The 13,750-nt window shown below is 39.9% G+C and overlaps 1 protein-coding gene across 4 annotated transcripts in view; it reads left to right on the top strand.

The window, feature by feature from the left end:
* The window catches only part of RB195_019294 (uncharacterized protein), a gene marked incomplete at both ends in the record, with an annotated part of 32,425 nt that overhangs the window by 12,585 nt on the left and 6,090 nt on the right, over positions 1-13,750 (top strand). Inside the window, 14 exons of one of the 4 annotated variants that reach the window (XM_064187086.1) lie at positions 6,595-6,650; positions 7,287-7,360; positions 7,546-7,630; positions 8,935-9,016; positions 11,508-11,612; positions 11,831-11,943; positions 12,013-12,149; positions 12,202-12,297; positions 12,361-12,464; positions 12,945-13,040; positions 13,099-13,209; positions 13,278-13,417; positions 13,482-13,605; positions 13,730-13,750. The exon at positions 13,730-13,750 is cut by the window's right edge and continues 102 nt beyond it. In XM_064187086.1, the coding sequence (XP_064042968.1) occupies positions 6,595-6,650; positions 7,287-7,360; positions 7,546-7,630; positions 8,935-9,016; positions 11,508-11,612; positions 11,831-11,943; positions 12,013-12,149; positions 12,202-12,297; positions 12,361-12,464; positions 12,945-13,040; positions 13,099-13,209; positions 13,278-13,417; positions 13,482-13,605; positions 13,730-13,750 (1,344 nt within the window). Of the gene's footprint in view, positions 1-3,445; positions 3,498-6,594; positions 6,651-7,286; positions 7,412-7,545; positions 7,631-8,934; positions 9,017-11,507; positions 11,613-11,830; positions 11,944-12,012; positions 12,150-12,201; positions 12,298-12,360; positions 12,465-12,944; positions 13,041-13,098; positions 13,210-13,277; positions 13,418-13,481; positions 13,606-13,729 lie in introns of those variants that run through there. The other 3 variants (XM_064187087.1, XM_064187085.1, XM_064187088.1) reach the window with 3 other exon arrangements.

Here is a 13,750-nt window from a genome sequence, read left to right as displayed (position 1 = left end):
GAGGTTTCCCCAACAATTTAACGAATTGAGCGAAAACACGTTCATACTCTAAGCTATTCCTATCTTATTCTGAAAAGATCTCAACATCATCAAAATTGTGTCTTGCTGCCTTCAAATGCAGAAAGCAGAATGTGTTAAAAAATGCCCGTATTTTCTATACCACGTCACTATAAATTGAGAAAACAGTAAAACGGTTACTTAATTCCAATTCGCGGCTGTCACCTTCGAGAGAATAAAGTGAAGCTGAAGAATTCTTACCTAAATAGATCATGAATTAATATTATCAACAGTCTTAAATTTAAACCCTTGAGCATTGTGTGTTTGGAATAGCGTTTTGAAAATTTCATTACATATGCAAAAATTTCAGATAAATCAAATGGATATTATAAGTGACTTGAGCATTGATACAGTCAAGAATATTTAGAAAATGTGATCGTTTCTCAAGAACACAGATATGTTGGTAATCAACAGCGCTACGAACGCTTTTCGTAAGTAAGCACGTTAGTAATCTACCAATTCACTGCGAAATGACGGGCTTAGTCAGCTCTTCGTTTCCTTTGCAACAGAGTGCCCCACTGTTTTTTTTTCATTTTTCTTGTGAGAATTTCATGGTATCTTTCAATTTGAAAAAAAACGTTAAACGTTGCGCATTTGCGAATAGTTAGAAACTAGTATTTGAGAAAGTGATTCCTACCAACTCTGTTGCTGAGAGTTGATAAAATACAAGGAAATCTGCGCTCTGGATGTAACGTTCGATGATATCTTCTTAATATTGGGTTCTCTCCTGTGAGAAACAGGTTTAGGCTTTGGCTTAGTCTGTAAGTACTCCAACGAAACGCGGAACAACTCTCAAAAACCTGGGAATCATCGACCTTAGAAGAACCAGATGCCTCAGCTTACTCAGAGAGACATCTTTCTATAAAAATAGGACTGGAGAAGCTAGGGTAGATTCCATCATCAGTAGGAGTGTAAAGAGTTGCTTCACTGGATAATTTCGCCAGTATTCCACTTTATTCCTTCAGTCCTAATGCAGTGAAGGGTTACTTCAACGAGAAACGGATGGATTTAATCCCTTAATTTATAAAGGATGTTTCGAAAATTTATCTGAACGCTGTCGTCAGTGCAGATGGCTGATGTTCACGTGGTTATACTTTCTCAGTTTCTCTAGTCATCTTGGTAAATCTAGGTAGAACTTCTCTCCAAAGCGTTTATGTGTTGACAAGTTTTGTTGTGACTGTTTATCTTTTCATGCATCTTATCGTACATTTTTTTTAATACGAAAAGAACTGTGAAAAATAAATGCGCTCAAAAAGAAAGAAGGAGAAAGGCGTGAATCCTTGTAGAATGTAAAAATTCTGTTACGATGCTGTATTGTCTTTGGAGCTGGCGCATCTCCTGTTCCTATTCTCGTAACCCTTTCAGCACATTCCCTTTACTCTTTCCAGTGTAGGAGTCACGCGTATAGTCGGGTCAAAACGACATGAAGTACTGTGCATTTGCGTACGCGCTCGAAACGCCAGTACGCTCCTAACCACTACGCCCACAGCATCTCCTCGAGGGAAGCCGCGTGCGCAATTGCACCGTGATTCGTGTCGTTTTGACCCTACTATAACTATGCATTTCCAGCGGGCGTCGACTGCAGTGTATATAGTTCTCTAATCAGAGAACATTTCCGGGCTACTGTTTCTTTTGCAGGTTTTTGTGAACAAAAAGTGAAGTCGGGAAGCTTTGAAACACTTTTCTAGGAGGATTTCTCGCCTGCGATCACACTAGGAATTCATCATTAGTTTATGACGATTTTCTAGACGAAGAAAATCGGATGATTTGCATTTTCGTTTGCATTTGAAGGAACTGTAAGTCTATGCTTTGATGTACATAACAGCCCCTAGAAGAAAACTATTGCAAATTAATCTTACCTATGTATTCTGCATTAGAAAATGTTAAGCCGTTTATGGAAGTTCTGTTGGTCTCCACAATTTCAGTGGACCTGCTAGGCTTCGGTTCACTCTTCAGCAAATAGTCGAAGTATGAAAAGGAGCCAAAATCGAATGAGCAATGGCAGCAATGTGCAGGGTCATCACACGAATACTGCGATTTTATATGTATACTTCTTTCATTTTTCAGAACAGGGTTTGTAAGATTCAGGACAACTAATTTTTTATCGCGGGCATACACCTCTTCATTTTGTTCATTTTCCTCCAGCCCCCCTCCTCGTTTTCTTAGGTGGATTTATTTTGCTTCTCTTCCAGAATTTCGATCAAATATTATGTTTGACTCGTTATCCGCCACAAAGAGGTTTGCGAAAAGCTCCACTGACAATAAGTTTCCCGGTTTTTTCTCAAATGTTCGGGCTCAAACAAATGTGTTCTCCTTTTTCTGGTGCACCATTCGTGTATGTCAACAAATAAATAAATAAATAAATAAATTCTACGGAACTTTAACCCTAAGATTTCTATTCAACACAAGCTCTATTATTTAGTCATGTGGTGCTCTATCGTTTGCCTTTATTTACGCAGTAATCAGTAACAATTAAACAGAACTGCTTGTTATAGCTGTATTCAATTAAGATTGAAGATTTCAATAGTCAGATCCTTTCAAAGCAAATAAATCCCCAAAGAATTTTGTTTAAGTACTCTTGTTGCTGTTCGGATTTAAACATGTTTTATTATATTATTACGTATTTATTATTCATTATTGCGCTCATTATATATTCAGTTGAATTTTATGACTGCTACAAAATCGAATTATTTTCAAATGAAAAGAAGTGGAATCTAAATCAAAGGGAGAAGTTGGAAGAAAGTGGAATCAAGGATCTCGATGTCCTCCCGGAAGTATCCTCGAACACATTTTCTTTTTGTTTTCGAACGCTTCGGTTATTTGGACCCAACCAGATCCATTACTGGAGCAATATCACCTCGTGCATGTGTTGCTATACACCTCCTTGGTCGCGCTGCGATGATGTCGCGTAGTGAGTGACGAACGGAAGACCACTCGTCATGACGGGGACGAGTGGTGCGGCGGATCATTCCGCTGCCAATGTACACTTCTGTGCAACTTTTCTTTCCATTCTCTGTATTTCTACCATCTACAAATCACTTTACCGCACATCTGCCAAATTTTTCCAGAAAGAAGAAAAGGAAACAACATTCCTCAACGCCTCCTCTTTTCTTTGACTCTGTATTTTGTGAGTGTTGAACAAAAAAAAAAGAAATTAAACAAGAAGAATTGAAGAAGAAGCACATATTCGCCTATCTTGATGCAATTCCTCCTCGATCGACGTTTACGTTAATTACGTTGTCCTCATGTTCTGAGTTTTTGATGTTCCGAACTAATAACAACAATAATGACCATTAAAGAGCCCTTTTAACCTAGTTGCTGCAGTCGCTCATGAACTCTCTGAATATGTATTTCGTGTGTAACATAAATGTTATCTGTCCGTTTCAGTATGCTGGAAACTAGCCGAACATGCACCAAAACAAGGAAAGGAGTTGGACGAAGTAGGTCTTTTTTTGTTTTATGACAATGATTTTTCTTTGTAATTTCGGTGATGGCCAAATCAGATTGTCAGATTCATTTTGGCGAATGACAATTAACTTGCGTTTTCCAAGCAAGCGCTTCATTACCATTAAAGAACAACTTATTTCTTATTTTCTCAGTGCTTTAAAAGAAACCGCAAAACGAAACTGACCACACGAGCTATGTGAAATTTGCTTAGGAAGTTTCCACACAGCAGAAAACGCTAAAAGGGGAGTTCTGCAAAGCTGATCCCAGAGCATTAGAAAAAAGGTGGATTTACGACGAAATTTTTTCTTCACTAAAGAAGTAATAGAAATTATCCAACCTTCCCCTTTGTTTTAATACCACCCAAATCCAGATTTCTCTTTAAAGGCATCACCCCACGAATCTGAGGTGGTACGGATTTCAGGTGGAGTATTCGTATACGGGATAGTAGATTATGGAGAGGAGTGTGATTCCGTCCATTTATTCATAATTGCCATGAAAAACGGCGAGTAAGATGCGGCGCATGCACAAGGCTGGCGCGCTCCAATCGAACTCGTTGTAGAAAATAGCGCGCCGGAAGACTCGAAGCCGTATCTTCCGGGCCGTTTTTTACGGCAATTAGGCAATCACTTTCTGGAGCACGTTTTTGCAGCTCTTCGAAAGTTTCATCATAGTGGAATCATTTTTATTCGTAAATTATAAATCGATTATATTTTCACGTTGATGTCATTCATTCATGATAATGGGACGTGACTGCTGCATTAAATAATTTTTTGAAGTATTTAAGCAATCCAATGAGTTGTCGAGCGTTTAGATTGTTTCTTTTATAATATCAGACGAAAAGCACATGTACATTGTAGTGCCTTCGGAAAAGAGTGGTTTCCTGATACTTTCCATACTTCCTCTTTTCTATTCCATTTCTTTTTTTTTCTTCAAGGCTATTCCTTTTAGTAGTAGTGATTTAACCACAGTTTTACAAGATTTTCCTGAGAAACACGAAAATTAGCGCTTATTTGATTTTCTGGCTTTTTTATGTGCAGTTCATAGTGCACGCGGATTAACACCACTTGCCACAAGACAGAGTTTCGTATTATTTGTAACGATATGTTTGGTATACGACATGTTTTCTAATACGTAGGAACCAAGGCGTTAACAGGCGCCTCCATTTACCTTGACCTCTACCTGATAACTCACCTAAACCGTCGACACCAAATCACGGATATTACGAGGACTCGGGTGAGATCTCAGCTGACAGTAGACAGTAGACAGTAGACAGTAGTAGACAGTACATGGGAGTTAATGTCCCAGCTCCGTTAAGTAAGATTTGCCATTAGTAGTTCTGGCAAACAACGTTAACTTTTTGAGACTTCCCTCCACTGGGGTTTCTAATACAAAAAAAAAACATACGGAAGATATGTTGTGATGTTTGATCAATAATACAACCATCATCATTGTTAACCCCAACCATTGCGCAAATCTTCCACGCTGCTGCTTCGGAAAGAGTACAGCTGGCTTTCGAAAACGATGAGATGAAATGGACGGAGAGGTCATTTTCGAGATGATCTCAATAAGGCAAAAGAATGAAGTGCTCAGCGTTGAGCATTCCTTTTGGGGCGAGTTCGACTTCAATACGGAATCGTTTGGGGTTTATGAACGCGTGTATACCCTAAACAAAGACTTCTGGGGCCCACGTGATGTACCAAGTCAGTGTCGCTATGCTTTGAGTCAAGTGTGTTAACAATCTGTCGACCACAGAAGGGTGAAAGGCCTGGTCTGGCTCCGTACTTCGACCGTGCATGCACCGCAGAAGGTCCTAGCCTACGCATTCCGCTACATCTGCTTGATTGTGTTGCTGGGAATGAACTGGTTCTTTAATTTTTCGAGTTTTAGTGCCGTGAAGAGATATTAGCCTGACAGGGGTCAATTCGGAACCCTTTACCGAATAACGATATATCGTGTAGTCGAACGTCTTAGGATTTCCCCAGGACCTTGCTACTACGTACTACATACTGCGGATTCGAATAGCAAGCTCCTGGAGAAACTTGGTTAGAGCAATACGAAAATGTTCGCTAACTATTTTTCATAAGCATTTTCGTTCCCCGAATAGTTAGCGAAAATACCGAGCCATTCATCCCTTATATCTTCTAAAGGCCATTCTAAAAATGATTTTTCCGGGTTTTTCGACGGAACAATGTGGATCTTTCTAGAACAGCTGCATCGAGGTTTTGCCCTTGACATTGAGTGTTGATGATGATTGTATTTATAACTTCTGACCGACTCAATACGACCGTGCACCCAAATCACTTGAAGCATTCACATTCCAGGAATTTTAAGCTTATAGGATGTTCTGGAAGGCTCAATGGGGTTTTGCAAATTCATTAGTGGTATTTTATCAAGACATGCATATCGCAGCAAACATCCCAATACGTTTCAACATCAAGAATAGAGGTTCTCGAAGTGCTAGAAATTCCGAAATATCCGACTATTCATTCACTGAATATTCGTTTCTCGAGGTGATTAAATATGCAGCACTTATAAATATTCCGTTCATTTATTTGCAATACGATGCAACGCGCTGTGCGTTGTTTCCCATTTCTGTCCGTGTTCCTCAGAGGAGTCTCGGTACAAATCGAATCTGCTCCCTTTTACCTCTGAGTTGCTTGCATCTTAATTATTAGGATGGTTCACGTCTAGCTCTGCTTCAGTCCCCCTGCTAACCCCAGTACTTCTCTGACTTCATCGGGCCCAGAATTGTCAAACTATTCCAGTCAATTTTTCTTCCGAGTGATTGCATGCACCGCTTTGCTCATCATGTCTGACTCGCGACATACACTTTTTGCTTGTACTGTCACGCATCATCGCATACCATTATTGCATGGAACCGATGTGCAACACTACGGTCCCGAAGATGTTTCGTGGTCACGAAATCTCACTCGTTCATGACAAGCCAATATCGAAAATCCCCATTTCCGACATGTTTTCCACGCTAGTGATTCCTCAGGTTCAAATAACCGAAATTGTGTCGTATAGTTGACGGTGGAAGCAAAAAGTCTTTATATACGACGGGACATCAGTGGCTAAGCAGTGGCTGAAATGCGGCTGCTTCCAATCAATACCAAATGGTCAAAACCGCAGTCCGGTGGACCTGCGTAAGTGACCGCGCTTGAAGCAGCTCGACGATATCGAGTTGGGACCATCGGGAACAGCGGCGATCAGTGCTAATAGCAAGGGTCCCCTCTCGATCCTAGGCGCTGTGCTGCACCGCACCACTTTGAGGGCGCCCGTTACCGCAACGGCTCCGAGGTTCATGTCGTTTCAAACCGACTATAGCCGAAGACATTACACATATTGTGCAAATGCACTAAACACCTTACGTTTTCGTCCCGCTTACACATCTCAAACATTCGACTCGATAAGCACTTTGACCATTCTATTTGGATGAATGGCAAACTCTCGGTTTTTCGAAATTCATAACCTTTTCTCCATGTGCACTTTACGTCACTTTCTTACTGGCTGAAGTGTTAACAAAGACAGTAACGAACTGCACGATGCATGTTTTCCGCCATAACACTGCAAACATCAATTTCGTGTCCTAATAGACTTTTGCGCCCCAGTGCATAGCGGCGCCAATCGGTTCGCCTAGGATCGATACATTTTACTTTGAACGTTCTCTCGGCAACTTATTGAGTGTCTGAATGAGTTTGTTTTTGTTCATTCGTAGTAGTGGTGCTCGATTTGCTATGGGACCCATTACAACTAAGCTTTCGATTCAATGGGTAGTTCAGACACGCTTCACTGCTGGTTGCATGGGATGCTGTGACTCATTTGACGCCTTCGCTTAGACCGTTCCTTCCGACTGGTGCTGTTTTGGGCTTTAGTGTTGGGCTTATCTTTTGCTGGGTCTTTTCATGTGCGTACTTCGCTTCCGTGTTGTTCTTGCGTATTCACTGACGATTGTTTGGAGATGTGGATAGATAACTGACTCTCTGGCTCTTCTTACTTGCATTGACACTTCGTTGTTTCTCATACTAATACGAGTTCCAGGGTCTCCTACTCACATATCATCGAAGAACTCATTCTCAGAGAACATGGAACGGATCGAGGTCGGCATGCATGTCGACATTCAAAGGTAAGGTTATCAGCGCTATATAACTTCTAAATCCACGCTGTTAACATAATGTCCGTTCTTGTCTGGTGTATAAAAGGGAATGGTGCAGACATATTTGATCAGTGCTTTCACTTGTGTAAATGATGAGAAGCAATTTTCGTCGGTTATCTGCGGTTTACGATTTCCTTCCTACGTATTGGATTCTAATTTCTGGACAACGTTTTTCCAATTGTTATAGACCGTCGTCGAATTGCTACCAGCTATCTCCCTACAGGCAACATCTAAGAGCATGTTTGTATTTCGTTGTTGTATTCTACTTGCACCTGAACCGACACCACGGGAACAGTTACTGACTTGAATTTTTATCAGTTCTAGTTCTATTCGAATTACTCCGACATTTCATATTCATGCTAGCTGTTATGATTCTTCGTATAATGAAGGCAGAGCATTCTTCGAATATTGTGCCGTGTATTTCACTTCCCAATTGAGTTCGAACCTTACAAATACCAGGCTCAATGACATAAACATAATGAATCATCAAAGGTTTGGGGAAACACGTTTTTTTCAGGCATATTTAAAGGCACTCCTTCTTATAATCTAATATCAAACAGAATTAGCCAATCCTCCCATTTTGTTTTATAGCCTGCAAGTAAGTGAAATTGCCTATAATGGAACCATAAGAAAATTTCATGCTGCACACTTTTATGTGTGAGCATTTCGCCTTCCGCGAAAAGTTTTCAAACCCCCATTCACGCCGTGTTCGGATTGTTTGGTAGGGATATTTCTTGATTACACGTAGCTTAAAATCTCTACTTTTAAAGTGCATGGCAGAACGAAAAATTCTTTCCAATTCACTGTTTGAAGTACACAATAGAGAACCATGAAGCAAACTAGTTTCTGGAAATTCGAATGCTTGATGAGTTTGAAGTTCCTGCTTTGTGTAAATTGGCTGTTGGACAGGTTTCAGAAAAAAAACTAGTTTGAGTGAAGTCGTTCTTAATCTAATTCAACTCTTTTCCGGGTGACTTCCCGAGAGATTTGTACTTGTAAATTCATTTATAGATGGGAGTGTTTGGCGTTGGAGTGTTCTTAAGATTACTTGAAAGGTATGTGCTACTTCTCCCGTCACTCATCAAGAGCATGAAATTTCTCAGAAAAAGTTTTGTGCTAATACAGGAAGAATTTTAACGTCATAGAAGAATTTGTGTTCATAAGAAATTGGAGCTGTTTCATTCCCAAACTTTCTTGTTTTTTTTTTCTAAATCTATAAGTACTGTGTTTAGTTTTTTCTTTTACACATTTAAGATTATTTGATTATCTTCAAGATCCGACGGACGTGTTCATGGCGCGGTCGTCTCTCAGCTTAAGCCAGAACGTAGAGCAGTTCTTGTGGAATGGTTTGAGAAGGTGATTTGTTTCTCGTTATCTTTGGAAGGCATATTTTGTTGGCTTTTTCTATCCAGCTAATTTCATATGCACCGCAAATCAGTCATATCTCATTCTTGTGCGGTACCAAGTGTAACCAGTGCAAAAGATGAAAGTGTCGAGGTGGAAATGCTTCATTATCTGACCTTACGGATAACTTTCGAGGAGCAAGTCTTCTCTAGTGAATGCGCTTGCGAAATCTAGGATTGGCGAAGCGTTGACTCATATATCAAAGGACAACATCTCCGTTGGGAAGTTGTGCTTATAGCGGGGACCCATTGCAGTGGTAGGAGCTTATTCCGGGTTCCTACAGTTTCGCTAAGTATTTGAGAGTCATGTAGTCAGTATCATGTCAAGTTACAGTTAGGGATAAAAATCTACAGGACTAGGACAGAACAGTTTGCCATATTTCGACCGATTTTTGTTTTGAACTGTACGTGACCTAGATCACAAAGTGGGTAGAGGCAGAAACATGGCGATCAGCCTCTATGGGGATGCACCTACGCGTTCAACTTTAACTCAAAATCTTTTGAGGTTTATGAATAGTGTGCAGCCTTACAATGACTAGCGCGATCGAGCCGATGTGTCAAGTCAGAGTCTCTTATCCTCTCAGACAAGTCTAGTATCAATTTATGGATCCTAGAGAGATGAAAAACTTGGTTAGAACTAGGACGGTTTCGAAACGACGATCACGCGGTCGCGGTCAAACTTTTATCAACTGCGCTACCTCCGCTCATATGTAGACCATAGAACATCATACAATGTTTCATGTGCAATGTTCTTGAACCCATAAATTCTCAGCGTATAGGATTAATCTTCAAAAGTAGTTCATAATGGTAACATCGTAACAAAAGCGGTGCCAAACGTTCTGTTGAGGCAGCGAAATTTTCATTTTCTTCATTGCTTATCGTTCACCACTGCTTTGCTCGTCTTTCACCACTGCTCTGTGTTCGGAGCGAAGCTGGGTCTGTTGGTTTGTATGAAAGGTTTGTTTCTCGTTCAGATTAGGATTTTCTTTGTCTCCACTTTTTTGTACTTTCGTTCAAGCTAAGAAAGAGGACGTATAACATCGTTGCTCACTTTGTTTTTACTACTACTTATTGTCTTTGCTTAAGTTCAAGAAAACTGATATAGCTTGAACAAAATTCCGTTTCATAATAATAGCTTGCTATATTACACCAGTCGTGCCTTGCACATATCGGTTTCTTTTGGTTGAGCGGAAATTCCTCTTATTACATACTCTATTTGTGGTACAATTTCTTTTCTCTAACGGAACCTTGTGAATCTAGTAGAATAGTGTTCAACTGATTTTTTGGCGATTTTTTAAACGGAGATCTTCTTGTGCATATTCGTCACCTCTGGTTTCTGATATTTTCTTACATTTTATGCAATGTTTCTTCAAAACACAACTCTCTCGTGTTATTCTCTCACCTTCCTTTGTCGGCTGTTTTCGTTCACTGTAACGAGCCTAATTACCTCGCCTCACAAGCAAAACAGAAATGCCAGAAGAGAGCAAAATGAAATTTCTGTATGTGACGATTTGGCTGATATGGCTTAAGTGTAGAATATGATACAGATGAGATGGACAACATCTCCTAGTCATTCCCCTTACTTATTGACTCCTCAAAGCAAAAGCAGTTTTTGAATCGGTTTTTGGAAATACTTCGTCGTTCGTTGTTTTGTTCGGAAATGGTGCCTATATTTGCGCTGCGTCCGGCTGTTGCTAAGGCAATAGGGGGGAGGGCTTCGCAGACGGGAAGCTTTCTCTTTGAATAACTCGGATCCACGGAATAAAACAGGGACGAGAATTTCAGAATTATATGCAAATTTGTGAACATTTCGGAGGACACAAATCTTATATGGTTGAAGTAGTAGGAGTAACCTTGACCAGCGTGCAGACATTACGGTGGATCTACTTTTTAGCTCATGCTAAGAAAGGTTCTAATGTAAAGTGCAGGATAAGCACATAGAGAATAGCCTAGCTGCTGTTATACTCTTGGACAACTGAACGCTTTTAGTTGAAATCATATGTCAGAGTCGTATTAGTGAGAAATTTGTCGGAGTTGTCGTGATGTCTTTATGGGATAATCATAAAAAAAAAGATGAGATGAAATTTGTTAAAAAACATTATGATGATTTCGGCTGCCAACAACTTTTTTTTAAACAAAATTTTGTCTGAATTAGACTAGTAATGTATTAAAAAAAACTATTAGGCTACATATTTTAACGTATCGTAGTATCCACGAAAACGAACGCCGGAACCACATATTCTATACTTACGTGTGCTGTACAATTGAGATTGACATGACTATTACCCTGCAAATTTCACTGATTCCAGAAACCATATCCAGAATGGTAAATAAGCGTCTTATCGTTTTTATCTATTCCTGTTATGCTGTTTTTGCTTCGCTCCTAGCTACTTCTTATTTCATGTGATCCCTTGGTTTATTGTGGTTTATTTTGCAATGTATAGGGTGAAACGAAAGGTAAGGAGATCGATCTCGCTTCGTTGGTAGCTATCAATCCGACACTCAAAGGAAAGGATTCGTTATCAAAAACACTAGTGCACGCACATGACGTAGGTTGAATATCTTTTTAGACTTTCCGTTCAAATTTTCAACGTTTTTTTGTTTTGTTTGGAGCCTAGGAATGACTTGCTTTTAGAGGCAGACTCTGCCAAATCGAACTTATTTAAAATTTTGTTAAAAAAGGAATAATAGCAGACTACTAATTGTTTCTTTAAATACCGAGGTCTCTTGCAGAGCGAAAAGTCACTCAATTATGTACTGGTTACAGGAGAACAACGATGAGAATGAAATGCTGTTTGATATCCCACGTCCTAACAGGAGGACGGTACTTCCGACACAACGTGCTCCACCTGAGTCAAGTTCTAATGCAGCATCTGTGCGGTTAGTGGTTGTTGTCGTAAGTACGTTTGTCAAAGGTGTGTAGAACTAAGAGGAATATCTCTTGCTCAGTCGTTCAATGCTTCTGGATCGTGCTGGCAGTGGTAGCGACCTTACAATTGTTACTGAAGATGTGTCTCACCATCAGAACACGAATCACCGACAAGCACCACGAGGCTTAGTGGCTCCACAGAAAATTACCTTGCCTTGTAGGTGGCTTGCTAAATACTATTTTCTTTCCCCGGATTATTTTTTTTATAGCGAATAAGCGTGCCGCCGCTGGCGCTAGTGCGGCGACTACACCAGTAGAGCGGAACCCTCAACCTCTCACCATGTTGAAGTCATCTGAATTGGAAGGTATGGCTCTTTTTACTCCTATAGAAGTGTAGTGATATTTTCACATTTCAATTCTGACTTTAGATATTAATGACACAATTGTTGTTCCCGAGACCAAAATGAAGTCTTCGACTGTTGTTAACATTGAAAAGTTGCAAAAAGAACGCGAAGAGAGGAGAGCTCAGCAGGTTGTCATTTTTTGGACGCATATTTGTCCTTTTTTTTCTTTGTTTAATTGAGTTGCTATGAAGAGAGAGGACATCCTTGTTTCCCAGTTTTGGCGTGTTGGGGTTTCTAAGAATGAAATGGAGGCATTGTTTCATGATGTCAGCGCCATCTATATCCGTCATTTGTTGTCAAAAAGGCAGGGTTTCATTAATACATTGGTGCTTAAGGCGAGCACATTGCTCAGAGTACAGTTACTTTTTCAAATATCTATCAAACTTCGCAGTATAGATGTATGCAATTTTTTCTGACATGCCAGTAAGTATGGAGACTGCTTTTGGTTTCATTCATCTTATAAAGATATTGCCAACTCACTTAACACAGGTGCTGCCGTATATGTTCGGTAGCAACTTCTCTACTGAATCTGTTCAGTACGAATTTGAATGTTGCTTTTGTCATGATGTGCTCTGGCTTTAGTACTATCGTACATTTCCGAAATTTAGAATCATGTGAAGAAACAGAAGGAGATGGAAAAGAATATTGATCCTGGAAACCCTAATTATCAGTTCTTGCTCATGATCCGGGATTATCAGTCTCAGGTACATCATTAGAACTCCCGTAGCAGCTTTTTCTTTAATTTTTATAGACTTCTTTTAGATCGACTACAGACCCCTAAAAATGACTGACCAAGTTGTGGACAATCGTATATCAGTTTGCGTTAGGAAAAGACCCCTCAATAAGAAAGAAATCAGCAAGAAGGAAATTGAGGTTCACATCTCAAAACGGCTTATCTTTAATTGTGGTCATTCACTGCTTGTCGAAACAAATTTCTTCAGGTCATTACGATTCCTAATCGTGACCATTTGATTGTGCACCAACCACAAGTTAAAGTTGATCTCACAAAATACTTGGATAATCAAAAGTTCCGATTTGATTACACTTTTGACGAGAATACTTCTAATGAAATGGTTTATAAGTAAGTTCACATTGCTGTTTTTTGAAGCTTCTGTCAAAAGTGTGTCAAGCAGTTGTCGTTTCAGATTCACCGCACAGCCATTAGTAAAGACAATTTTCGATCAAGGTTTTGCCACTTGTTTTGCTTACGGGCAAACAGGATCAGGAAAGACGCACACGATGGGTGGAGATTTTACAGGAAAGAACCAGGTGCGATTGGTTTTCGACTTTGTTTGCCGTGGCGAGAATTTGGCGGCTTAGTTGTTGTAGGATTTTGTGGAGCTCTAGAAATTTAGTAAGAAGTAGGAGCTGGATTATCAGAAACTTATTTTAGAATTGTGCCAGTGGGATTTAC

Source organism: Necator americanus, chromosome II, assembly GCF_031761385.1.
Source record: "Necator americanus strain Aroian chromosome II, whole genome shotgun sequence".
Classification (NCBI taxonomy): domain Eukaryota; kingdom Metazoa; phylum Nematoda; class Chromadorea; order Rhabditida; family Ancylostomatidae; genus Necator; species Necator americanus.
This window is presented reverse-complemented; position numbering and strand designations above follow the sequence as displayed.